A 27,755-nucleotide genomic window follows, 5' to 3' on the forward strand; every position below is an offset into this window, starting at 1 on the left:
CAGCCCTGGGGCATTACAGCTGACCATGAGCCTGCAGTGTGCTCTGGTGGCCAAGAAGGCCAGTGGTACCCTGGGGTACATTGCAAAGAGTGTGGCCAGCAGGGAGGTGGGGGGCCTGGAGCATCTCCCTTATGGGGAAAGGCTGAGAGCCCTGGGGCTGTTCAGCCTGGGAAAGAGAAGGCTGAGAGGGGAAATTCTGTAAGGAAACAATACAGTGAAAAACTCAATTGGGTCTCACGATCCCATCAGCTGCTGTGCAGGCTAATTCAGTGCATGGCTTTACCCCTCTTCTACCTGCAGCTCCACGGGCTGCAGTGACGTCTCTGGCTTTCCTGGGTGCTGTAAGCTCTGCTCCTCCTGCCCTGGGCGAGGTGGGGCTCTGAATTGCTGTGTGCCGTTGGTTTTCTCACGGTTCCTGAGCCCTGCAGGGACATTGCTGCTTCGCCCAGGTTCCTGGGGCAGGAAAGAGGTGGGTGTGGGTTTTGCTCTGTGCACCAGTCACTATTTGGATAGCATAAACACTTACCTGTGTTCTCACCTCCCCCTTTAACCCTCTGTTTCTTGCAGGAAATAATTTTGATACTGTTTCTGGATTGTGCTTGGGAAAAGAGAAAAAAGAAAAAGAAAATAAGCAAGATAGGGACAGCCAGGATGTCATTGCACAGACAGAAATAACAGAGATGTGCTGCAGCCTGGGAAACCCAAAGTCTTGCTGTGATTCCACCAATGGTCCCTCTGTGATGCTGAATCATCACCCTCACCTCCATGGGCTGCTCCTCCTTCCTTGCAAGAAAATGAGAATCAGTTTCCAAGCGGGTGAAACACGCTGCAGAAAAGCTCAGGGTGGGGCTCAGAGGCTCTTGGGACAATCTCACATTTTCCTTTTTTTTTTTTTTTTTTTTTTTTGAGTGTTTCTTTCAGCTCTGCTGACGTGAGACTGATTTTCCTGTTCTGCCATGAAGGATCGAGGCAAGAGTTGCCCATCTGTGAGATAAAGAGACTTCCAGGGAAAGAATAGAGAAAGTAGGAGGGAAAGCAACAAGATGTGCAAAGCAAATCCCTGCTGTGCTTCGTTGTACAGCCTTGGTCATCCCTCAGACGGAAACTTGGCCTCAGGACCCAAAAGCAGCCACTGTTATTGCCTGAGCTCATATCTGTTAGGGAAGAACTTGCAGTGCTCTTGTGAGGCTCCTTGAGAAGAGAAAGGAGGGAGGAACTCTGCTTCTATGGGAAAGTATTTGGGTTTTGGAGTGCCAGGACTTCCAAAAGAGCTACCGTTTCTGGAAATCTCTACTGGCTCTTTTTCCATTGCATTGCTCTGGGAGGCCAGGCACACCTGTGCAGGGTATTTTTCTGGCTTTGCTCCCCGCTTGGAACTAAATGATCTTTGAGGTCTATTGCAACCCAAACCATTCTATGATTCTATGATTCTATTTGCAGAATTGCTCCACAGGTACAGGAGGCACCAGGCTCGGGCAGGACTCCTGCTTTGCTCCAGGTATGGCAGCACTGAGCTGCCCGAGCAGAGCTCAGCTGTGCCCACCTCACAGCTCTGGGACAGCTGGGATCCCAGCCAGGACCTGCAGCATTGGCAGAAGCGTTGCTCAGGACCAGTTGTGTCTGCCCACGCAGTGTGAGATTTCCAAGGCTCAGGAGGCTGTACCGGAAACTGGAAGAGCATCCCTGAGGCCTGGATGGATGGAGGTCACTCAGGACAAAAAATCATCACATGGCTTGGGTTGGAAAGGACCTTCATACCCATATCATTCCACCCCTGCTGTGGACTGGCTGCTCCCACCAGCTCAGGCTGCCCAAAGTCCCATCCATGGCCTTCAGCACCTCTGGGGATGGGGCACCCACAGCTCTCTGAGCAAAACACCAAAAAGGGGCTGAGCACCATCCTGCATAGAGAACAACTTCTGTCGCAGTGAGATTACATCTGCAAGGAGACGTAACTGTGGGAAGGATACAAATGAGGGTTGTGTGATAGAGGAGCACAAAGCTGCACACGTTGCAGGGAAGGTAAATAGGGGTTGAGTCACTGTGCCTCGCACGGCACTCGTGCTCTCCCTGACCCCCGGCTCCCACAGTGGGGATGCCCTGGAGCAGGGGTGTGTGAGTGCTGTAGGGCCATGGTCTGCAGGTGCTGTGCCTATACTGAAGCTGTTCTACACGCACTGGGCCTGTATGGAGCAGGGTTTCTGGGCACAGGATACCACATGTCCTGGAGGAATGTGCCACATGGGACTGGGATGCCACAGTGGTGCTTCTGCTTGGGGAAACCAAGATAGGGGAGCTCTGTTGTGCTCCAACATGGGGTGGTGGCACCACCGGGTCGTTTGTGCTGTTGTGGTGTGTGGATGAGGCTCGGTGTGCTCTGCAGTGTGATCTCTGGGCTGTTTAATGAGCCCAAATTGGGCTTTTGGTGATGACCTGGGGCAGTGGAGCATTTTGGGGGAAGCCTGGGATCTGTGGGGAACACATCCCACAGGCCCAAGAATGCTCTGAACACAACACAGTGTGTGTACCTACAAGATTCCCTGCTGTGACACAATAGAAAGCCCAGCAATGACAGCAGAGCAGCAAGATCCTAGAGCTGCAGCAAGGGAGGATTTGCTCAAATGCAACAGCTGCAGGCACAGAAATAAAGAAAAGCAGCTGCTTACCTTCAGAGGGCCTCAGATATGCAGGGATCTCCAGTGAAATACCTTCACCTCCACTGCCAACCCTTAAATGAGTTCTGGGAAGGGATGCACCCTGGCTGCACTCCATCCAGTCTATCAGCTGCACTGCATGCACCTGAGCTCCCCTGGGCTGGCCCTGCCTTCCCACCAGCTGCTCCATCTCTGCTTCAAGCCATGACTTAGCATTGCCATTGCCACCACACCTGCCCAAAAATGAGCTTTTCTTAATTGCTTGTATGAAGGATACTGGTCCCAAATGCAAACATTTTCAAGATTCTTGGTATTCACTTTATATGCTTCAAATGGATAGAGACCCAAACACTGGGTAATGTATCATGTAGAAGACTATTTGCTCTTGTAGCTTGTAACTTATATGACTGGACTCAGCTGTGCCTGCAGGTGCTGTTTGTACCTGAAAAAGCTGTGGAATGGACACCATCACTACACGTGGTACTGACAATTAATCCTGTCAAGGAGTTCTGGATACGTTGCTTCAGAAGGGCTTTTATAAGGCAATTACTGAGGCACTCCATCCAAAACCAACTGGAAATATGCCTGCTGCACTATGGCCTAGAAGCAGCTTGAGGAAGGAATGATGGTGGTTGCCAATGCAATTTTGGTTTCAAAGTGTTGGTGTGTGAGACGTGTGAGATCCATCCAAGACTGATTAAGAAGTTTGGGTTTTGGGGCTTTGCCTTTGAGCTGCATCCCCTGCTGTCCTCCCACCCCTCAGAGATCTTAGCAAAGGGTGCTTCCAGAGAGGAGCTCTGCAGCATGGAAGGATGTCCTCCCTTTTTCTGAGCGTGGATTTGCAGGATGTGCCAAGCCTATCTGATAGCTACAAATCCTCTTGGAAGATACTGGCCAGGGCTGAGCATCATTCCTAAGCCTTGCCACGAGTAAACAAACTAAACACACTTTGTGGCTGAGATCATATTCCCTTTGGCAGGTTTTGTCTTTGAAGAGCCATCTACTTATGGGGATCAAGAGAGCGCTGCTTCCTGGCTGGCTTTGAGCTCCCCAGCATGGAGAGCACTGTGTCTTCTGTGCACCCCACACTCCCTTAATCCCCATGTACACCAGGTTACAGCTACTGCAGGATGCAAAGCAGAGACCAAACTCTTCAGTGCTGCTGACAGCAGTTCCTGGGAGCAGGCTGGGAAATCCCCAGAGCAGAAACAGCCTTAAATTTGCTCCTGATTAGCATGAAGAGTCCACGCATCACCGTGTGCCTGAGGACTAAAGGTGATGTCTGTGTGTGAAACTTCAGCGAACTACGGACCAATAAGGAATGGGTGCTAAATGACACAGAGACACCAGCATAGAAAAGTGCCAGTGATACACTCGGGGTGGAATAATCGATGGCCTTGGAGTGACTACAACTGCTTGGAGGGAACTTCAGGGTCCCATCGCAGTGACCCCAAATGGTGAAATCAACAGATAGACTTCCACAGACTGAAGATGTAACTCGTGGTGACTCCCCAGGAAAGTTCACGGCCAGACAATCAAAATAAATCCATGTGAAACAATTGGCTTGAAGAAATTCCAGCAATTTTTATTGATTTCAGCTTTTCCAATGAAGCAAATACATACAGTACAGCCAAAACAAAACTCTGATACATTATTCTCACATACCTATATCTTACAGAATACACTGTATAGCTATGGACTGGCAGGCTCGGGTGGTCTCAAACTGCTGTGTGGTCAGAGAGGAATAAAACTGCCTTCTGCCTTTCATGCAGTCCATGAGGCTTCTGAAATGCTGGGGTGGGTTGGATTGTACATACACGAAACAAATAAAGCATTTAAGAGAAAACAGGCCAAAAAGCTCTGCTAAGCCCAGGACAAACAAGCGTGGTATTTATTTACATGGTTGTGTGTCCTGCGCACAAATCAAGCCCCAATTGCTCTTATTCTGCTGCTGGCAGAGATCAGGGTGCTGCTCCCTGTGGTCCTTCCCTCTTCAGTAGTTCTCCATCACTCCAACCCATGCCCTGCAGACCTGCCCCAGCTGTATCCCTGCAGATCCACCCTGCCTTGCCTTTTACACAGAGAAAAAAAACAGGAAAACAGCTCAGCAAGGAGCATGTCTCAGCTAAAGATCTGCCTCTATGAAGCAATGTCTCCCTTGAAGGAGGAATATTGGTGGAAAAAAGTGAAAGCAGCATCCTGGTGCTGAGCTCTGCCCCTGGGAGATGCGTGGTTTGGAAAAGAAGGTCCCCAGACTGCTGGGTATGAGCAACACCAGAGGTTTTCCTTACACTGCCAGACATCAGCATCACTTCACCTATGTGGGTAGAGTCTGTAGTCCAGATTTAACACAGAGAGAATGAGAGGGAAATAGAGATGAGTATCAGAGAGTTTTCTTGGGGGGAAAAAGGGCTGCAAAGAGCCCAGGGGTGTCAGAGGGGCCGCAGCTCAGCTCTGCTCTCCTGGGTTAGCTGTATTCTGAGGTATGAGAGCAGCAACCTGCAGCACTGTAGGGAAACTGAGGCTGGAGGGAGCTCCCAGCTCAGGGCAGGGAGAGCATCCAGGGCTGTGTGCAGCCAAGAGCTGAAGATCAGCTTCACTGCAGGAGAGTTGGACCAGATGACCTTCAAAGGCCCCTTCCAGCTCCAGTAATTCCATGATTCCGTATGAGATCTCCGAGGATGGAGACAGTTTTTATTTGTATCATTTGGTCAGCTTTGCTGTACGTCACTAACACTGATGTGAATGATGCATCCAACCCTCTGAGCTCAGTACTTTGCAACGAAACCTCCAGGACTTGTAAATTTAATTGTGGGATGATTACTGCAGCTCTTTGTGCCTAATATAGTGCTGCTGTAAATTGCATTACCGGTGAAAGCAGCAGCACTGTTTTAAAATAAAGCTCAAATAACAGTCAATTAGAATGAATTTCCTCAATATTCCATCATTACATTTTGCAGTTAGCTTTCCCAATTAATTTTACAGGGAAAAACATTAGCTCCCAGGACTTCTGCCTAACGTATAATTACAGGAGCAAATCTGAATGCAAAATTGCACGCAGCGTAATCCTAAAGCAAAACTACAACCACCCTTCCTGCAGACACTGCAGCCTTTCTGGATGTCCATAGACTTGGGTCCTGCCAAAAACATTCTGAACCATGAAATGAGGACATACACCAGCTATGCAACAGCTGGCAGCCGTGGTGAGGGCATGCCCACAGGCCTGGGCTCCTCCGCTGCTGTTTAAATGCTCCTGAAACTGTCCTACCGGATTCGCCTGGTTCCAGCTCTCCACTTCAAAGGTGCTTTTTGCTCTTTCATTTGGCTGGGAGCTCCGCACAGAAAGCTCTCGACTGAACGTGGGTGAATGCAAGCAAATAGCTGTTGCTCATTAAAGTGCACAAGGCTGAGCCACCCTTTGTAGACCAAGAGAGAAGCGGCTGGCACTCCTCTCGCTCTGCGCCCTGCGCTCTGGGTGGGGATGATGCTACCCAGAGCAGAGCTAAAGCCAGGCCTGCCAGGTCAGTGGGATGTGCCAGCTGTCACCAAGCTGAACCCTGCAAACACGAGACTGCTTCTCCCTGCCCAGACTCAGCTCCATAACCCATCCTTCCCAAACGCCTCCTGCACCCTCCACATCTGCACATCTCTGTGCACCCGCAGCACTTCCTCTGCTGATCCCCCCCCTCTGGCTCCGAGCTCACATTTCTCACATGCTTTTCCATTTTTGCTATTTCTTTACATTGCTTGGCACAAACAAAGCCCGATGACAAAGGCCATATCCATCACTCTTGGCACTCAGTGACGCTGGGCAAAGCCAGCTCCTCCTCCAGGCTCCAGCTTCCCAAAAGCCATATTTCTCCACACAAGGTCCCGTGGTTGCATTGTTCCAGTGCCCGGTGATTGATTTGGCACCTGGTGAGACCACGCTCTGTGTTAGCACTGTCCGTACAGCTTCAGAGAGCAGTTGCTGAGTGCCAGGGGAGAATCAGCAGCCAACAATTTGCTTCTGGAGATAAAGAGTTCAGGTGACAGGAGAGGAAATACTAATAACTATGAGAGCTCATAGGAGAAAAAAAAAAATCAGAAGCAGGAAAGAAGCCCATGTTCATAAATGTTAGGAAGAAGCAGCCTTTTCGAAGAAGAGTTTTGTGTGTATCTGTTGATAACAGCCATATGCAACGTGGGGACAACATCAAACTGGCAATTTTTGCACTTCTGGGTGAAAATGGGTTGTGACAAGAATTTGTTGTGGCAGCATTTGTTGCATGGATCGGGTGAGATTCGTCATAACTGCGAGGGGCTGAAACTGCACAGCTGACACTGAGTTTTGGTGGGGACTCAGCCCTACTCGCCAGGTGTGAGCGCTGGCCGCATGCACACCACAGCAATGTGGGCACAGTTACACAGACACACTCTTTGCAAAAAAATAATAAAAATATTGACATCAAGAAACTATAACCTCAATAAAAGTCCCTTCTCCCTCTCCCACCCCCCCCCAAAAAAAGAAGAAAATGCTTAAAAATATCAGTACGATCCACATGAAATCCATATGTTGGGTTTGCTTTACAGTTGAGTTTAACTCACAAACACTCTACATCTTTAACATCCTAAGTAACTGTGAACGGGTTGTGTTCCTGGAGATGAACCAATTCCAAACTCTGAAAAACAAAGAGAAAGAGAGACCCAGGTATTAAAAGCATTGATGACATCATTTCTTTTCATTCATACCCAACTTTCAGTCTTTTCCCTTGCCCTGTCCCCAGTTTCTGTGCCCCCATGCCACCCCTTCCCCATGGATGAGGGCCCCATTCTCACCTGCAGCCCAAATGTGTGTGGAGAGGCTCCTAAAATCTGGAGGGAAGAGTCCTGAAGGTCGTCCCAGCTAAAGATCCCATCATGTTCTTATCAAATCCTTGCTGAAAAAGCAGGTGGATATGGAGATCAGTGAATGTGCATTGCTTTCAGAATGGATAGCTATCAACTGCTGTGGAAGACCCCCCTGGCCAATTCAAAAGCATCCTTATAAAGCGTGCTCCACTCTCAAACAGACTCCTCCACTCTCTTCATGTCCTCAACACACGAGTGGTCACCTTCATGGATGGACCTTCATGGATAGACCTCCCCTTTCCTCTGGGCTCCTCCAGCTCTATCAGGGGAAATCTTGCCTTAGTCCTTTAGTGAATGTTAGTTCATCTTATTGCCCATCCTGGAAAAATGGCACAGATACATGCATGGTGCATTTCTGCTTGCAAACTCCAGACAGCCAATGCAACGACCATCTGTGGGAGCACCTGCATGACCCAGTCCCAGCAAAACGAGTCGGCAGCACCAGTGCAAAGCTACACCAGCTCCCGTGCAGAAAGTCCCTCACCGTTAAGAGAAGAACAATATTCAGGCTAACTCTGCCTTCGTGCCCCCGGGGTATTCCCCTTTGTGGATGTTACTCCTTCTCTTTAATTTAGCCATTTGCTCTGTGCAGATGCTGCTGTTGGTGAGCTGGAAAAACCCATCTGGTTCAAAGTGAGCCACAGGGCTGGGATCTGGCTCTGCGCCCTGACTGTGCAGCACTTCTGCAGTTTCTGTTGCAGGGTGTAAAACAAATCCTAAATATTTCTCTTAGGGGCTGTAGAGGTTATTCTGACTATAGGGCTGATGTGACCACAGGGTAGGGCTATGGGTGCAGAAGAAAATGGGAGAAAAGAGAGAAGGAACCTCACAAAGATCTCTGCAACCTCATGGAGTGTGTCGTGGGGCTGTGCCACCAGCCAAAATGCAGAGGTGTTCTCCTTACCTGCTTGAGCACACTCTGGAGCTCCCTGTTCGACCAAAGGTCTGTCAGGAGGAGGCGAGCAGCTTCAGCTGCTTTTGGACAGGAGCTGGGAAAATGAAAGCAACATTGAGGAGTTATGGACAGCCACAAAGCAGCACCAGGAGCCACCTCCAGCCCGGCACTCGCTGGCTTGATAGATGACTGCCAATGAAATCATAGAACCATCAATAATCCCAGTTGGAAGGGACCCATCGTTGAGTCCAACCCTTCATTGCTCCCCCAGCAATGTTACGTGAGAACACGCCCTGGGACCAGAGCAAAGCAAACAGAAAGGGAAGGTCTGAGCTCAAGAATGGAGCTGGAAAAGTGTTTCTGGAGTGTGAAATTTGGAAGGGTGAGGAAGTGAAGTGGTGCCAATGTGGACTCCATGGGGACGCTGTGGGCGAATCCCTCAGGAGGGCAGCACAGGGAAGGGCTCTGCGCTCACAATAACAACTGTAACCAGAAGTCCTTGCTCAGCACAAGTTAATAGATACTTGCTCACGTAACAGCTCCGAAACCATGAGTCATTACAGTATCTTCTATAATTCTGGAACATTTCATATGACAACCCAGATCTAAACCTCAGTGCCAGCTGTTATCGCTGCTCCCGATCTGCTGGACCATGTCCTGCCTTTGGGAGAGTCCTGAGCCCTGTGACAGCCCCAGCCTATCCCAGTCATGGGGAGCAGGATCAGACCTCCCTGGCTCCCAGCGTGGTACAGCTCCATAAAGCCACCGTGCCTGGAAGGCTTTCAAGAAGAGGGTAGATGTGGCACTGAAGGACATGGTTGGTGGGCATGATGGGGATGAACTGGGGTTGAACTAGGAGACCTTAGAGGTCTTTTCCAACTTCAGTGATTCTGTGGTCCTACTGCTTCTACGAAAATGTTGTGTCCTCCAAACGGTGCACTGGGCTAATGAGAAATGGGGCTGGCAGAGTGGGACCTGCAAGCATCATCCTGTGAGCGTGAAAACCCAGTGAGCAAATCCAGGGCATTTCTCTAAAGTACACAACAGATGGTACCAAAATCTTCCAGCCTACAAGAAATGACCACACTTAATCTGGTCAGAATAACTGCATGGGGGATGCAGATCGTGTTGCTGGCACTGCCTGGAGGACACAAACGAGAAATTCTTGAGCAATGCTTTGGGCCAAGAGAAGGAGCTTTTATTGCAAAATTGTTCCTCTGGTTATAACCATCCCATACTCTGTCATCAGAATGACCACACTTAGAAAAATGTTGTGGCTGAAAATTATAATCTGTCCAAACAGCCATTGAAAGCAATGAACTCAGAGGGTATTCAGGATATGCAATATTTTGCTAACTTGGATTGAAAATAACAGCGTGAGCACACGCCATCATCACTATGAAGGCTGTGTCATAGAGGAGGATATATGCAGGAGACGAGACAATTATCTAATTGGGATGCAACAGGAAGGCGAAGAAACCACAGCAATCAGATAAACTGTGGAATTGTTTATGCCTTTCACTGAGAATACAGCTACATCAGGGGAAGGGAGCCCAATTCTGAGGGGTGCTGGTTGGTGTCTGGGAGGAATGTGAGAAGGAAAATCATCCATAACTCATCTGCAGCCTGGGAGTCATTTCTAGAATGTGACTACAAGAGTGTCTGCAGGGAAACTGAGGCAAACCAACAGAGAAAGCTCTGCAAAATGCTCACAGGGTGCAATGTGGTATGGTGCTCCCATGGGGATTCGGTCACTGCTGGGATGTTCTGTGCTCTCTATTCCTGCTGGCTGTGAGGCTGGGAAAGGGGAGCCCACCAACACAATTTGGGGAGCATGGGGTCTGCGTCCAGCATCACCAGCAGCCCTGCAGGAGCTGTCGGGTCCAGTTACTACCATCAGGGAATGTGAGGCTCTTTCTAACATTGAAATAGACAAATTCTACAGTGAAATTTCCCATTTGCCTTCAGAGACAGTACAGGAAAATGGGAAAATTAGCTCCAATTTCTAGAAAGGACATAGCTTTCATATCTATTCTATGGAACAATCCGAAATGATGTGGTTGGAATAAGCAAGATAAGTCCTAAATGTAAATTGCTAGCATTATTTTTTTTCCATAAGAACATCTTAGAAATCAATGGGGACAGAAATATATAGTGCAATAAAAGCAACAATTCAAACTCACACGGGAGTTTCTCAGGAGGAATTTGTGATACCGTCAGGAGAAATACACTGAAGGCTTCTCTGGAGTTTAGTAACTCTCACGGTTAGTGAGTCATTGGAAACAAAGCTCATCATGCTGAACAGCCCAGGCAATGTAGGTATGCATGGCCCTGGTTGTGCAATGCTCTGCTGAAGCAGTAATGAGCTGAGGACTGGTCTGAGGGAGCCCAAGCGGGACGTCAGGCAGAAGTTAATGCCATTCATAACAATGAAGACTTAGAAGAGGGCAGGGTTTGGTGTTAATTGAGCTTGCTGCAGAGTGGAGGCATATAAAAGCAGTGAAGTGACTGATATTTGTTGGCTGAGGCCCAATCTAAACAGAGAAGCCACTGGTAATGACTGAGAATCTCCTTGCTGCCATAGAACAAGAGGTAAATTGTAAGTGGTTTGTCAAAAGATGATGGAGAAGGCATGTGAATGTCTTCTCATAACAGAAAACAATAGGCTGCTTGCACAATGTATTTTAAAGCCAGATGGGAGGAGAGATGAGAGTTTTGGAATGGAGATATGGTCAAAGACTGTAAACTGCAATTTGGCCAGAAATGAGCACACAGTTCGGCAAGAGTTGACAAGCTTTTGCACGGGGCTATAAAGGGTACAAAACTCAAACCATTCCCAAAAGGAAAAGTGGTAAAATCTGTTGAGACTGCTCAGCTGTTGAAGTTCATGGAGTACAGATGAGTAAACCAGACGACCTACCTATAAAATCTGTATACACCTCATCACAGCTGTGTTTTGGCCACTTGAGGTGAATGCTCCGACCAAAAGATGAACCAACGTGAACATTCAAGCCAAGCATAACCCCAGTAGAGCAGCAAATTTCCTGAGACCCTCTCCACGCCTTCTGCCCCAGACTCACCCATTTCGGCACAGGCTTACTACATTATTGAGCACGTTGCTTGTCAAGTAACACTTTCCCAGGTGTGGGTTGGACATGATGAGGTTCCTCAGAGTGTAACAAGCTGATGTCATGATCTCGCCATAGCTGTTGGTATTTCCAGACTGGAATGACAGGAGACGTGATACATCTGGGAGCACCTGGTGAGCTGAAGAGGTGGAATGTTCCAATCAACATTTAAATAAACTCAGCACAGGTGGATGAAATTATTTGCGTTAGCATTATTCAGCGCAAGAATGCAGTGTTATTCCCCAAAGGAGGCACTAATAATGCTGGATGATAACAGCACAGCAGCTTTAGTTGGTTTCCAGAACTACGGTGAGGACCTCTGGAAAGGTAATGATTTGGGTCAAGTCTGGCTCAGTTCCCCAAATGCTATCATCTGCTCTACATCCTCCCAACCCTGCAGATTCATCATTATCCATTAAGCACACCATCTGCTTGTAAAGGCTGAGAGAGCATGCATTGTGTTAAGCCTGCTTATATCACCTGTAATGGTCTTTTGACCAGAACAAATGACACCATTTGCCCAGTATGGGAGCTTGGCTGAGTCTTATTACAGGGTTTATAAAGTGAGGAGAGCAGATATTAGAGAGGTAGAAACTAGACATGGTACTGAACTCTGCTGTGGTGGAAATGGCTTACCCATGGTTTTGTGCAGGATAGGATGTCGGGACATGTTGCTCAGCAAAGAAGCACCAGACCGGACAACTTCGGAGCTGTTGGACTGCAGGAGCCGCGCGATGCGAGGCAAACCTTTTTCCTTCACCCCAATCAATTGGCTCATGGCATTGGACATCTAAGAGACAGAACAGCAATGTCTCATGACTTCCAGTGCTGGAAAAATGCACCTGCAACGATGTGCAGGTCTGGACATACATGACCATACTACAAAATAAGCACACTTTCTCCTGCCTTCATCCCACTTACTTTGTCATTTACTCCTCCATAAGTCAGCCTCTCATCCTCTGGCAGGGATTTCTGTCCTTTTTCTAGAGGCCTGAGGGATCTCCTAACTGATATTCCCAACCGATGGAGAAATGTTACCTTTCACGTCCACTTGCCCTTGCTCAGCTCCCTGCCATGCCACAACTAACAGGCTGCTTTGGAATAGAAACGGCTCATGACACCTTTAAATAACGAGCTGAAGGACAAAAATAAACATCTTGGAACCTGATTTCATGTTTGCTTACGTAAGTCTAAAAGATCTTAGGGCGTAGCCAATGCAGCTGAGTGCTCCTGGACTTTGAAGCACATACCATTAATAAATTGCCCACTTATTAATAGAGTTTAATCTGAACTTCTCAGCTACCACACCACTAGATATCACCACACTGCTGGAGTGACACACATCCATCAGCAGTGACGTGGAGTTGGAGGGAACAGGCTAGGAGGCACCCCGTTACGTGGGCTGAGACCCAATGTCCCTCCTGTGTGCCAGGAGGCACACGCACTGCATTATAGATCCATGCCAGCACAATTGAGATGTATACAGCTGAGGCTGAGGAGAGGTTCATAGTCCTCCTATAACAGCTAAAGGGCTATAGTAAGCTTTGCAAGCTTCTCCTCTGTTTCTCTCTCCTTGAAGCACCAACAAATGCAGCAATCCACCCCAATTCCAGCTCTGAGATGGAGCAAAAACTGTGAAAGAAGACTGTAATGTACACCCAGGTCTGTTCCAACCATCCTATTCCAGAAGGCTGAAACAAGTTATCTCACCACTGTTGGGACAATTCTTTGTTTTCTTTCCCAGCCCCCAAGAAGCCACACTTGATTGATGAAAGCCTTTTTATTTCCATAGAGCAAATAGCTCCATGTCTTTGATTAACTCTACCCATATTGAGACAACCTCCATCCTCGTTGTTAGCGAGGCAGTTTAGTTAAACTAGAAGGAAAAACCCCAAAGTATTTCACGCAGAAAGGCTTGTAACACAAAAGAAAGCCTTGGAACCAAAGCTCTCAGCAGGTCGCAGCTGTTAATGCCATCCAGCAAAGGCTCCTGCAGTGAGTCACACTGAGCTGCTGGGTGGAACGCCCCGCACACGTGACACACCTCACCTACGTACAAAATAATTACCCCTTATCTCCCTCGCCATCTTATTTAAATTAGAATTGATGAAGTTTGACACAAACAGACAAGTCGAGGTTTGCCCACGTGAGCACAGCCTGTGGGGACACGCAGCAATACTGGGCACTGCAACTCGCCGTGCTCCAGCCCCTGCAACGCCCACAGCATCACAGCCATGTCACCTTCGTGCTGCCATGCTGAGGTGTCTGTAGGACATCTGGCAGTGAGGGTAATCTCACCAGCAGTTGTGATGTGACCACAATCCACAGCACAACCCACCCTGTGATTACAGCCACCTCCCGCTTCAAACACACACGCGGGCGGTGTGCACATCCTTTCTCTCTCCTGTAAACGACACCTGGCCACAACTGCACAGCTGGAGTCACTGGTGTCTTGCAGGGAGGGTACCACTATCAACAGATGTTGGTGTTACAACCAAGAGTGAAAATCTTACAATTGCAGAATCACAACGGTTTGAGTTGGAAGGGGTCCTCAGTGGCCATCTGGCCCCACTCCCTGCCATGCACAGGGACACCCCCAGCCCCAGCAGTGCTCACAGCCCTGCCCTCGGGGGGCTGCAGGGACGGGGCAGCACCGCCTCTCTGTGCAGCGCCTCACCACCCTGACAGTAAAGAGCTTTCTCCTTATATCCAATTTGAATCTCCCTCTTTTAGTTTGAAATCACCTCGCCTTGTCCCATCACACAGGCACTGCTATGGAGTCTGTCTCCTTCCCCCTTCAGATACTGAAACTTGGAGGAGCTCCTGGAAAGGCACACAGACCCGGGATAGATCCTTGGAGTGCTGACTTTAGCCTCTGCAAGGACTCATCTTTGGCATTTATAAGCACCTGAGCTGCATCATCAAGCGTGGAAAAGCCCTGCAATACTGCCCTGAGATTGAAGGAGGCCATTTCTGCTCCTGACCACAGTAAGGTGCTGGCACGTTTGGCCTCGTGTGTGCAGAGGAGTGCTTACCAGCCCTCGGCTCGCAGTGAGGTTCTGCAGGGCTCCAGCACAAGCCTCCAGGGTGGCATCTTTCTTGCTGTGATCCATCAGGGACAGGTAGGTGCGGATGGCATCCGAGTGGTACAGCCAGCTGGGTCCCTTGGGTTTAAAATCCTCTTCAGGGAGAGGGACACCATACTCATCATTCTACAAAGAGATGAGAAATTGGAAACTCAGATCCGGCTCCTCACTTGCAGTCCCTGCTGGGAGCTGAGGAGCACATTGCCAAGCCCTCTGCGTCATGTCTTACCTCCATTTTGCCACTCCTGCTGTTGAAGCAGCCTGTGAGAGTTTTGTCCATGTAAACGCTCCGGGCCATGTGGTTGAGCTGGGTGTATTTGTTGGGAACTTCAGCATCCAGGCGGTAGGAGAGGTTGTGCAGGATGCAGATGCAGTTCTCCACAGACTGAAATCACCCCCAGAACAAAAATGCAAGTGTCACATTTGGTAGAAACACAAAGCAGCACTGCATATAGCTACATGAGGACACGTACCATGCCATAGGTATATTTTTAAAAGTTATACTGCATATCTGGTAGGGGAAGAGCAGCCACAAAGAGTCCCGTCCCCTCTCAGGCTTGCTTGATAGGGTTTTGGAGCTACTCCCAAAACTGCAGTTATTAACTATGGGGATGAACACTATTAAAGAGCTATGGAGCAGCAGCTGGTACCTTGTCATCGGGTCGGTTAGAAGCCACGCAGTTCTGGGCGTAAGTCATGACAGAATCGATCAAGCCAGGATAATTTCGCATGGTCTGACGTCCCATGTCTGCAGAACTGAGGTTTCTGAAGAAAGTCATTGCAGAGCAAGTCAGGAGAGAAGGAGGGGAGAGGGTTAGTTGGATTTGCTCTAATCTATATCAGCAAGAGACCTCGGCATGGTGCTGGCTGAATTAACTTGCTGGGTTTTTTTGGAGATTGAGCAAGGCTCTCACACTGGAGGCCTTATGTAGGATCACTCTTGTGCTGAGCACCCATGTTGCTCATCTGGATTGATTTCATCTGAGAAAATTCTTCTTAAGGAATTTTGTGTAGAAGATGTATTCCTAGATCAGCAGTATTTGGCTTTAGAGACACGCAGTGATGTTCTGTAGGCTGATTGCCTCCTTGGAAGTGCGTTTGATAAAACAAGAATATGGAGTAAAGACTATCTGTTATTTCTGGGAAAAGCAGGAAGATGCAAATGGTTGTAAGAGTGGATCTGCAAAGAGTCACTATCAGTGCTTAGAGAGATGGGTCAGACATGCTGAAGAGCAGCAATAGCTCTGACCAATGGGACTGACCAGGTTGTAATGCATCCCTGAGCACACTGCCAGGCTGCTGCCAGGACAGGGGAGTTTTTCCCACTAGCAGGAAATGACTTTTTTGCTTTTTTTTTTTGTTATTTTTTTCTTTTTCTTTTTTTTTTCCTTCCCTGTTTTATTGGCTTGTAGCTTGCAAATGAAAAACAAAGAGAGGTTGGCAGTCATTGTGAGATATTCACTCCAGGCGTTCCAGAACTGGATTTGATGTTTGCTGTGATTTGCAGCCTCTTCATTAACATGAATTCATCTGCAATCCAGAAATTCTTGAGCAGCAATGGCTTGAGCCCAGGGCAAACCCAAGGCTCTTCTCATCCCCGTGCATGCCAAATCCCTATGATGTGGCAGTGCTGTGAGTCAGAGTGAGTGGGGGCTCCCAGCCCGACCATCCTGCTCTCCTGCAGCCCCACTGAGCTCCTGACTGCCCTGCAGCCCAGCACAACTGCTGCTGGATATCCCTGCCTCCAACTGCATCCCCAAGAGAGAGCCCACCTGGAGTTACACTCCAAGGAAAGCTCCTTTTACACTACCACCATACCCTTCTTCCCTTACTTTAATGACTTATTTTGTGGCAGTGGGTTGGGATGGCGTTGGGTTGGGATTGTCTTAAAAGTGCAGCACTTTGCATGCACATCACAGTGTGCAGTTGCAGGGGAAGGCTGCCTTTCAGACCCAGATCCCAGCTGCAGAGGACGATAGCATCGCCTCTCCAAGGGCCCCTGCTGCATTCAACCATTTTGTTTCACAGGCAGATGCAGCTCCTGCTGGCTGCATGTCTGGTAAGGGTGCGGTCGGCACTAAGCTCCCTCGGGGAGAGCTTCAGTTGATGAAAGTACCTAATTATACAGGATTTTTTTTTTTCCCCCCACTTGTTCCCAGTGAGACGAGGAGCTCGCATCCAAGTGGAGGAGGGCGGTAGTAGAAACAGCAAGTCAGGACGGAGATCCTCTGCAAAAGAGCTCTGGTTTTGGTGTGGAAAAGAGCTACGCTGGGCTCAGCCTGCTCCTCCTCTTTGTGGGTGACCCAACTGACAAGCAGGCCAATACACAACGAGCTGCCGGGTCAGGGCTGCCAGGTACAGCCCAGTGCAGTGGGACTGTGCTGTGCTAAAACAGTTATTAAAATGAGTGGGGAAATGTTTGTTTTCCCCATGTAGAGAATTCAGTACGTCCCCGCGTGCCGACTCACCTCAAGCACCCTGTGGCATTGAAGAATACTTCGGGGTCGATAATTTCCCTTGTCCTGTTGCAGCCACCATCAGACCAACCAGAGAAAGGGATGATAACACAGTCTGTCAAGACGGGGAGGGCCTCTTGTATCAACTCCTCTTTTAATTCATCAGTGGAAGAGAGGTTCCAGAGCAGACCTAGGAAGGAGATGGAGATGAGCTCAAGTCTGTGCCTATCCCTCTAGGAGATGGGCAACAGGAACGCAGTATCACGTGGAGATGGGCACCTAAGCACTGTCCCTCCTCCCAGAATTGGTGTTTCCTGTTATTAGGTTGCAGGAGGGAAGCATCTCTCCAGGAATCTTGTGAAGGTTTGCACACAGGACCTCAGGCAGAGCTGAAGGTGACCTGCACCAACAAACTTGGATCAATCCTTCAAGAAAAGATGAGACACCAGCCAGATAGCCAACAGGGTGCGGGAAGGCAAGAGAGCGGCCCAGCAAACACAGAGAAACCTGAGATAGAAACAACCCCAATGGGCAACTGCAATCTGGGGAAACCCCATGGGACACTGAAGAGCCAGGACTTCCCCTGCCTCACATCTTAGGTCACCATTTCATGCAATAGAAGCACAAAACATCCCCTTTCCAGTATGGTCTTTTGCGCATCAGGCAACATGGACAAGCGTAGAGAGGGGGGTGATCACTTTGGGGGCATGAGGCCGCTCTTATCAGCTGGCACCAGCTATGGGGCTCTGTGTACCTGTCAGTTGCTTCTGAATTTCGGTGTTCCCCGTCCTCCTCAGGAGGCTCACACACTCCCTTATCCCGTTCTGCCGCCGGGTTTCTATCTTGTTGGTTGGATTCCTGAAGACCAAATTCCGGAGGGCTCCGGCTGCCGCCCGCTGTACGTTTTGGTTGGTGCTGCGGAGCAGCTCAACCAGCTTGGCAATTCCCCCGAGCCGATAGACCTGGACAGGGAAAGATGTGCTGACATCAGAGTGGTGCACAGAGCATCACCTGCAGGACAACTACAGCTGTCAGTGTGATGCAAGGAGTCAGTGCGGTGCCTGCTGATGAGGCAAGGAGACCTGGCAGGGAGGGCAGGCCAGAGCCCACAGGCACCAGGTTACAGCTCAGAACTGGATGCCTATGGGTAATAGCCCCGTGAGGAATCCTTGGTTGATGTTAATGTAAACTTTTCCTATCTCTGTAAGTTTACACTGGGCAAAAATGTTGCCCTGCCTATACATAGCCATGTATGGCCAGCCATAGTGGTGTAATGACATGACATAGGGACTTATCTGCATCCTGAAATCACAGCATGGTTTGAGACGGTCAGGGTAGAAGATGAACACCCTGGAGGTCAGTGAGCCATGCTCAGTATGAAGAGGGACAGGCATGGATGGGGGACCCTGGGAACCCCAACCTCCTGGACACCACACAAGTGCAGGGGAGGTGTGAAGGCAGAGCACATCCCTTCAGCTGAGCTCTCCAAAGCAACGGGAGCTCCAGCTGAAGGATTCTCCCTGTGCCAGGTCTGCTGGGAACAAAAGCCACATGGAGCCTCCTTGGACATACAAACCTATTGGCTGGGGATCTGCTGACAACAGAAAATGGATGAGTGCATTTTAAAAAGAAAAAAAGAAAACAACAACAACAAAAAAAAAGCGTGCACTGGGATGACTCATCTACTTGCTCCAACACATCTTTCTGGGAAGTGATGGGACAGGTTCAGTGTTTTCAACGGTAACCAAGGGTGTGGCTGCCCTGCAATTAGTGACTGCACTGTGGAATGGGGTCCCCACGCTCAGCTCAGCTGCACTGTGGGCACAGGGGCACATCTGCACATTGCCAGCTCCACTGCTGCTCCAGAGCAAAGAAATCTGCCTGTAAGTGGGTGCTGCTTTGAGAAGACCACATTGCCGTGGCTGCAGACACGTCAGGATGGGGATAAATTGCCTTTGTATGTATTGCTAACAAACCCATTGGCTTCGATGAGTGGCTGAAATGGCATTGAGCAATGCACAGGGAAGAACAGTGGGATCTGGTGCAATTTCGTGTAGTTCTGACACTGAGAGAGCAGAACATTCACATGGAACCGGGTGCAGTGCCATCCAGAACACTGTGTTTGGGTGGCTGCTCCCATGTGTATCCCTTCAATCTGCACCACCGCGGGTCAGGGTGATAACATGGGCACAGTCTCTGCTGCTTGGTAACTATTCCCCTGCTAAGATACTGACCTGCCCTCTAATTACAGAAAGCAGCCACTAAGAGGTGAAAAACCCACTTAAGTAACTCCTGTGTGGACTGATGTTGTTTGAGGCTCCATCAAGAGAGCCTACAGATTCCTGCTACTGAGATACACCAATTTTGCCCATCCCACGTGTCATCACATCCAGTAAGCTCTGAAGGAGTTTGCTCACCTCTTGTTTGGCAGACTCATCCTGGAAGCAGGTGTGCTGGAGGTAATAAGCCCCCATGGCCTGGTATTTGTCATCAGAGGAGCACAGGAATTGTATGGCTTTCTGGATGGTCATTGTGCCACCATCTATCTCGTCACCACATATTCTGTGTCAAAGAGAAAAGCAGCATTGATTGAGTTCTCAGCCAAATAGGCTGCTTTAGTACTGGGAGTTATTAGGAAGGAAAGAAGTACCGAAAGCCAAAATTCATTACTTGACATACAAAAACATCGTGCATCCCTACAGCATCACTCAGTCTCAGAGGAGAGATGATAAAAGAGGAAAAGAGATACAACAGGGTTACTAGGGCTAATGGACTATGGATCCACTCAATCAGCAAAGCAGAAGAGACAAAATCTTGGTTGGTGTCTAATTATGTCTAAAGTGGAAGGATTAGGGAAGAGAGAACCAGTGCTCATTGTTGTTCACATAGAAGAATTAGTGGACAAGAATGAAACCATCCATCAGGTTATTAGGACAATCTAAAGGAGGCAGAGGCTTTTCCCACAGCATTTAATCCTTTGATGTGAGATGTGGTGGAAGCAAAAATGTGAGAGCAGCTGATGGTCTCGGAAGGTGAGGGCAGATCCCTTAGGAAAAGGAGACAGGCATGTCTGGAGTGATGGGATGGACAACCACTGAGTTCATGAGATGCTGCTAACAGCACTGAGAGGTTGGCAGTCTCCAAGCACTCCAGAAAAGCTGTTCATCATCCCCTGGTAGAAGCAAAGAATCTACACACAGTCTGGAGGAGGGCTGTGCACCTCTGGGTTGGAGCAGGAGTGGAACCTTGGGTATAAACCCCTGAAGATTTGTCCCCTCGTTAAGAAATATGAAGGTCTTGCTCTCTTTGGCTTGTATTTATTCACCAGTGCTGACGTTTGTCCCTGATGTTTTAACACTGTAAAGTCAGAAATATGTACGAACTTTCATATTGATGAAGGGGCTCTGGAATGCAGTGTTCCTGACTGTGGAATGGCCACACAACGTTCAGGACCAACAGGAGTCAAACCCAGAGCTCCCAGTCGGTTATTACTGTCTCACTGGTGACAGGATACAAATGGGAAATATTTTGTTAGCAGTGAATGAAACCAAAGAGTGTGGGAACTTGGTTGGGATGGGTTGTCAACACCAGACAATCCCACAGCCTCTAATAAAAGAGGATTTTTAATAAGATCTTGAAATGAACCTTATATTTAAGGTATTAAATATTACTGTGAGAGTGCAATGTGACCTTTTCGAGGCACAGGATATGCAGAATAGTTTTGATTGTTCCAAAGAAATGTAAGAACAGAGCTCTATAAAGGATACCCAGAGAAGTTCACCACCTCCAGGAGCTTACAAATAGATAAAATAATTCCTCCTCAGATATAAAAACTCTCACCTCCCCACAGCACCAACGAACAGTCTCCACTATTCTACAGCAAATTTCATACAAAATATCAAAAGCCAACAATTATGCTGTGCACAGAAAGGCATAATGAAAGACTATACATGAAATTGCACCCAGTTGAAAGTCCTCATTTAAGCCCCTGTGTAGTCAAGGGAAAGAAATAGGTGCACCCAAAGAACAACCTGCTTGTGTGCTCACCATTTACCCTAAGACAGGAAGATCTGACCCTGGAGTTATCTCTGCCTCTGCTGATGGCAATCATGTACTGGGCATTAAGAGTACAGTATCTGAGGTTGGATAAACAACATTCTATTTCTGCACTGAGTAAAGCATCACTTCATCTTATGCTTTCTCTTCATTTGAATCTCTACCAGAACTTGGTTCCAATTTCACTTGAGACAAGGAAATGCAGAATTGGAAAGAAGTTTAAACTAGGAAGTCTATCCTACGTTCTGTGAGACACAACAGAGCAGAGATCATATCAGGTCCAGTATGAGTGGCACCAGAGGAACTTCTTTGGGAATCTGACCTGGGCCAGCAGGACAGGGAGGGAGCACATGAACAGACATACCAGGTCAGGTGCCATGCAGCACATGTAATCACAGTGGTGGTGTTGATAACTCTGTTTTCCAAGCTAAGCAGAACCCTAAACCAGAAGTATTTTCTATGAGAAAGAAGGGTGCCTGCTTTGTTAGTGACTCAAGGAAGGGTATTTCCTACAGATCCACTCCATAAAATGTCCAAGCCCTTCTTCGGCAGGGAAAACTGGGCAGCCACATCCAGTTCTGCATGGGAAAAGATGGGAAAAGCTCCATTTTCTCTGCTGGCTCACTGACATGAGAAATTTAGAGTGTGAGCATCTGGGCTCTCCCACGTGCCTCAGAAGCAGCAGTGATTTGTCCCAGCTGAGAACATAAGCACCTGGCAAGGCCCATAATATAGGAGATCGTTCATCAGTCAAGGACATTCCTGACTAAATCAACACCATCAGAGCTACAGTTTGTTTCAAGACAAATTCTTGAAGTAAGGCCATCTCCAGCTTGGGCCAATGCTCCTGGCAGGAAGAGCTCTGAAGGCTGTTCTTCCACAAGAAAGAAGCAATCAGAACAGGGAGACCTCAAGGAGTCAAATTGGATGATCAGATTCAGGTGAGGAAGAGAAACAACTACTTCTGAGGATCACTATCACAGAAAGGCAAATTCTCTAGTTCGATACTGATGCCTTTGGGTCACTATGTATTAGCAGATTAGTTTGTGCTAATTGGATCTAAGCCTCCAACCTGTCTGTTAAGTCTACAAGTCCTAGGAGGGGAGGAAGATAGAAAAGTCTAACAAATGCCACTGTTCATTAACCAAATGAGAGAGAAGCCACTCAAAACCTCGAGTGACCTCAGCACATCCCAGCCCTCCAGAACCAGGCAGCACTGCAGCAACCCCAGTTTGCTTCGGAAGCAAATGCACCGTGCAGACCGGTGCACATCACACAGAGCCAACACTGAAATGGTCATTTTTAGAGGTAGCTTGCCCATAACAAAACCAAACCAAAGATGTCTGTCTTTTTATATGCATCTGCTTTCATTGTGTGGCAGAGCCCTGGGGAGTTTATGTTTTGATACTGATCTCCTTTGGCTTATCCCAGAAGAGAGGAGGTCTATCAGAAAACATCTCTGCCACGTTCTCTAACTCTCAATAACCATTCTGTGTTTTTACTGTTCAGAATATTTCCAGAGGGACTGAACTTCTGCCTGGGGATCCACGGTTCCAGGAAATATACCAACTGTCCCTGCACTTCAGCCACAGCCACCAGCAGGTAGCACCAAAATATGACGCATTTCCAGGTCTCCTGAAAGACCCTAATCCTCTGAGCCTGGTCCCATCTGAATGCGATATCCAAACACTGATGGCAACATGTCTGCAAAACAGAGCTTAAACCATAGAATAGTTTTCCTGTGCTTCCAGGTCCAGCTGGAGAAGGAGAAAGGCTCAGAGTTTTCTGAGCTACATGAAACATCTCATCTTTTATTACTGCTTCTTGTTATCGCTACGTGGTGAGCCAGGCGGGTGTGGAAACTTTCTATTGTGAAAGCTGAACATGAAACCATGCTTGTTATAAAGGCAAAACCTCTGCCTGAAGATCTACTAGAATATCAAATCCAGTCCCCCCAAATAGGGACCTGCTGGCATCTGTTGCCCAGCTGAGCCTTCCTCCTGCATCTAGAGGTTAACGATGGGGTTTCTACAAGCAAACTTCCCCCTACCCAAAGACCAGGCTACCCAAATCCAGACTGAGCTCTCCAAATGCAGAGTCCTCCAGCCAGAGCTCCTGCACAGCAGAGCCCAGATATGGTCCTAACCCACCTCCAAGGACAACAGCATGCTCCAGACCAAGGCTAACTGCAACCTTCCAGATACTCTATACAGGCAAATGGCTTTCCAGATAGATCAGTTGTTCAAAGAGGACAACTCCTGAGCACGCTTCCAGAATTCCAAAGATGACAGCTGACAGCTCTCCTCGTGTAGCGCAGCCAGCAATGCAGTCTCACACAAGCAGGCTGTGTGCCCCAGCCCAATCAGATTTACTCAGGGGGCACAGCCCCCATTGAGCCGAGGACTGAAGCCCTCGTTTCCACACCAGAACCAGTTCTGCCAGATGAGCCATGCCCCAAGCCAGGAGAACTGTCTAAACGGAGCCACTCCCCAGCCAAAGGGCATCCAGCACTGCAGAGCATTCCTCCCGCACCAGCAGCTCTCCCTCTCTTCCATAAGCACCATTATTCCACAAGTCACCTTTGCAAAGCAACGACCAAGTCTGCAACACAGGGCAGGAGACTGCCGTCCTGCAATTCATCTCTCAGTTGTCCCTCCCACGACATTTTCATGCTCTTTAGACAGAATTTCCCTAGCACAAGTTACTTGTCATTTATGGAATGCCTCTGCTTCCCATCCCAGAAGAATTCCAAAGCTTCTGGGTAGAGCAAGCCAATGCCACTCGTGCTCTGGGTTGGCCAGGGCTGGTTTTGCATGTGTCAGATTGAAGGGAACTGGGCACAAAGGAGGACAAGGTTTCCTGCCCACACATTAATTAATGGGCAAGTAACACTTCTTGGCAAACACACTCCAGTGCTTATTCCCCTACTCAATGCAAAATGAAGGAGGTTGAGCAGAGAATTAACCCAGCATTCCAATGTGAACGAGGGCATGGTGTGGGCACTGCCGACTGCAGGAGGGGATTTTCTCCATAACTATAACACATTTGGGTCAGAAGCTCAATAAATATCCCTGCGTGGTGTGAGCTACACCAAAGGCAATGATCTCAGTTAAGCAGCCTCACATTGTGTCCTACAGTGAGCAAACTCCCCAGGGTAGCAGGGAGCACAAGAAATGAGCTCAAAAGGTTCCAGCTCCTGCATGGGAGGTGAGATAAGTCCTGGGTAGAGCAGGCACTGCTGGAAAGTGATGCAGCAGCCCCTGAAGATACAGACCTCCTTCTCTAGCCTGATAAAGCATCACAAGACACTCTCCAAGGCTGCTGTGAGCAGCAGAACATGGTTTGTGCTCAAAAGCTGGAGGCACTGCATCTGCCTGCATCTGCATCACCTGCCCTGCGTCAGGGCAGCTCTTAAATAAGCATCACTTCAATGCCATCAAAGCCCCCAAATTTTTTGCTTCTGTGACAGCTCTGCTGCAATGCAGATACATCAGCTGGGGGTGTCTGAGCTCACTGCTGTGCTCTTGTTGCAGGCAACATTTACAAGAAGGGACCTGGTGCTGAATGGGACTTGGAGGACAATCCTCACCCCTGCATAATTCCTAGTTCAATGGGACTAGATGCTCTGGACAGAAAGGAAAAGGAATAGCTTCCAATCTGTCTTAGCTATATCAGTTATTCCAGTTAGGCTTTTTTTTTTCCTTCTAACTTCTGATTCAAGTGGTTTTTTTGTTTGTTTGTTTGTTTTTGTTTTTTTTTTCCTGGAACCTGAACTGGAGGAAAGAAGCAAGGGCTGGGTGGGAAGGCAGATGGGAAACACGACTGCTCCCAGGTTCTCAGCTCTGCCCTGAGTCAGACCCTCAGGAACAAACTCCTTCAGCTTCAGCTGTTTTTTTTTTTAAAGGTTGGTTCTCTGCCAAAGCAGAGCACGGTGACAGCCAGGAGAGACACCCAGACTGCACAGCAGCCGTTTTTGCTCTTCACGTCCCCACCCTCATCTTGCAAAGGAGCTGACAGCTAAAACCACTGCAGAGGCACCAGGCAGCATCTTGCCCAATATCGCATAGCAGAGACATTTGCACTAAACCAGCCACATTGGTCTCCCTCCATAGTCCATAAAGAGAAATAAGCCCTTTGAGCATGACTCATCTGACCCACTTTAGATGCCACTGCAGGATGCGATTAAGCACACCGCGCACTTGTCAACAGATCTCCAGTGGCTATTAAGCAGCTCAGGTGACAAACTCAGACGGACAAACCTCCAAAGCAACATCAGCATTTACCCAGATCCGTCCCACTGCAGCAGACTTACTTGGAGCCAGACTGAGCCTGTCCATAAACCGCATCCTGCTTGCAGCTCATCACAGGCTGGGCATAGACCACATCGGGCTTGTTGCTGGAGGGGCAGGAGAGGGCCCGTGCAGGCATTTTTTTACTTGTCCTGGTAGTTCCTTGCTGGGTGCTACAGCTGCTGTAGATGCTCTGGCGGTTCAAGGTTGTCTTGTGCTCTGCCCGACCCCCGACCTGACTCTTCCTCAGCGTGCCCCGCGGTGGTTCGCAGTAGAGGTCGGGCTCGCTCCGGCTGCTCTTGATGTTCTGCACAAAGCAGTAGTCGCTGCCGGCCCTGTTGGGGCTGCAGACTGCCTTGCTGTAGTGCTTGCTGCCCCAGCCCTCCATCTGGCTGTAGGAGCTGTAGCGCCGGTTCTCAGCATCCCGCTTCAGGGTCCCGTTGTACAGCTGGGCAACAAGAAAACGGGAGACAGCACAAATTAGGAAAGGTTGAGTTGGAGGTCAACGTTTCCGAGTCCACTCACGCATGGGTATTACAGTGTTACATTCCTGTACCTCTTAGGTATTTCTGTGACCTGATCTCCTAGTCACAGAATCATAGAGTCATAGAACTACTGAATCATAGAACCACTAAATATCCCAAGTTGGAAGGGGATCCATAAGGATCATCTAATCCAACCAGTCATCAAACCATAAAGTCATGGAATCATGGAATGGCTTGGGCTGGAAGAGACCTTAAAGTCTTTGTGTCCTGCATGAGGAAGGAAGACCAGACCCAAACTCTTTGCAAAGAACCACTCAACCCAAAGCAAACCCACGCAGCACCTGAGCTGATTTAAAGCACAGACCCCATGAGGGGTCTGCATCCTGCATACCTCAATTTCATCACAAGTCATGACGTGCTGTGGGCCAAGTGCAGTACAAGCATCAAAATATATGGCAGCACAGCCTACCAGCAGCCCTTACAAAGATTCCAAACCCTCTCCTGAAATCTGGGGATGCAGTGATCAGGATTTGGTAACCAAGTGCTTGGAGTCAGAAGTGAAAGCTCCAGCACAACCCTATCATACAGCAAATGCCTTGATCCCAACACATGGGGTCCAACCCAGCTTGGAAGAACAGGAGGCAAAGAACTTCCTCCTTGTGAGAGATTACATCATTTTTCATCACAGAAAATGTTGAACCATTCCGACCTTCCTGCACTGCCCATACTTATTTTTAATTTCCTTATGGTATTTTGTTCCCTTCTGCCTGCAAGTTCCTTAGGAGGGGAGTAATGGAAATGAGAAAATGGAAAGATGGAATTCATGAATCTCATCATGCCAAGAATCTTATTTGTGACAAGGTGTGTTCCCCTCAGCATTCTGGTGATCAGCACTCCAAGAAATAGAGTAAACAGGAATAAAAGGAACTGATGGATTTGGTGCCAGAGACCTTCTCATCCCAAAGGCCTGCCTCATCCCCCTTGAGTTCACTCAAGGAAGTTAATGGCACTTGGTGTGGAAAGCCAATGGTTCAATGGTCCACAGCTGTGCCTATCTGGAAAAAAAAACACCAAACCAAACCAATATTTTCTAACATAGAAACACCATGCAAAAGAGAACTTGGTCTCCTGCGCAGCATCACCCCAAATCCCGCTGCTCTGCCCCAATTCATCCCAGCTCTGAACACGCTCAGCATCATTTCTCTCTCCAACCCTCAGCAGAATTGTCATTATGCTAATTAATTAAGCCAAATAATTCTATTAAGAAACTGATCTTCAGGAATGCAGTGAATCCTCTCTGCTGCATCCTGGAGAGCTGCACAGGTAACGGCTGGAAGCATTCAGAACGGGTTAGGAGGCAGAAGAAGAAACCCTTTCATCCAGTTACACTGGACCCACTTTGCTCTGCCACTTGAGCACAAAGCAGAAGGACTTGAGATACTTTCACTCTGCAGGTTTACATCTAAACAGGAAAACTGCTGGAAGGGGAGAAAATTCTCTTTGCATTTACTCCAGAGGACACAGAAAAAACCTGTTAGTGCTGCAACATGGCAGATAGCAGGCTGGGTGCACCCTACAGTGATCCCAGGGGTTTGGAAGAAGAATTTGCATGCGATAAGAAGAGTGAGGATGAGGCACATGGCTGAGCACAGCGAGCCTTGGGGCTCCCCTGGCAGTGGGGCAGCCCCATGGAAACGATCAGGGTGGCCGTGCAGGCACCCAGGTCCACTTTGGCAATGAGTGACCTTTCAGTAAGAATCTAACCCACCACAAATGAGGACATCTTTCTAATGGTGACACCATCCTCATTCTGTTC

At 48.5% G+C, this 27,755-nt stretch overlaps 1 protein-coding gene across 1 annotated transcript in view; it reads right to left on the minus strand.

Annotated features, from left to right (window-relative positions):
* Window positions 1-4,218: 4,218 nt before the first annotated feature.
* The window catches only part of PKP1 (plakophilin 1), a 36,325-nt gene continuing 12,788 nt past the window's right edge, over window positions 4,219-27,755 (minus strand). The window contains exons 3-14 of the mRNA XM_010724042.4: window positions 25,478-25,902; window positions 19,527-19,671; window positions 17,864-18,071; window positions 17,122-17,299; window positions 15,304-15,418; window positions 14,883-15,038; window positions 14,603-14,779; window positions 12,204-12,357; window positions 11,520-11,706; window positions 8,449-8,533; window positions 7,473-7,573; window positions 4,219-7,315 (exon numbers count right to left, since the gene is read on the minus strand). Coding sequence (XP_010722344.1) covers window positions 7,502-7,573; window positions 8,449-8,533; window positions 11,520-11,706; window positions 12,204-12,357; window positions 14,603-14,779; window positions 14,883-15,038; window positions 15,304-15,418; window positions 17,122-17,299; window positions 17,864-18,071; window positions 19,527-19,671; window positions 25,478-25,902 — 1,902 coding nt within the window. The 3' untranslated portion in view covers window positions 4,219-7,315; window positions 7,473-7,501. The remainder of the gene's footprint in view (window positions 7,316-7,472; window positions 7,574-8,448; window positions 8,534-11,519; window positions 11,707-12,203; window positions 12,358-14,602; window positions 14,780-14,882; window positions 15,039-15,303; window positions 15,419-17,121; window positions 17,300-17,863; window positions 18,072-19,526; window positions 19,672-25,477; window positions 25,903-27,755) is intronic.

Source organism: Meleagris gallopavo, chromosome 28 (assembly GCF_905368555.1).
Source record: "Meleagris gallopavo chromosome 28, MGAL_WU_HG_1.1, whole genome shotgun sequence".
NCBI classification, from domain to species: Eukaryota; Metazoa; Chordata; class Aves; order Galliformes; family Phasianidae; genus Meleagris; species Meleagris gallopavo.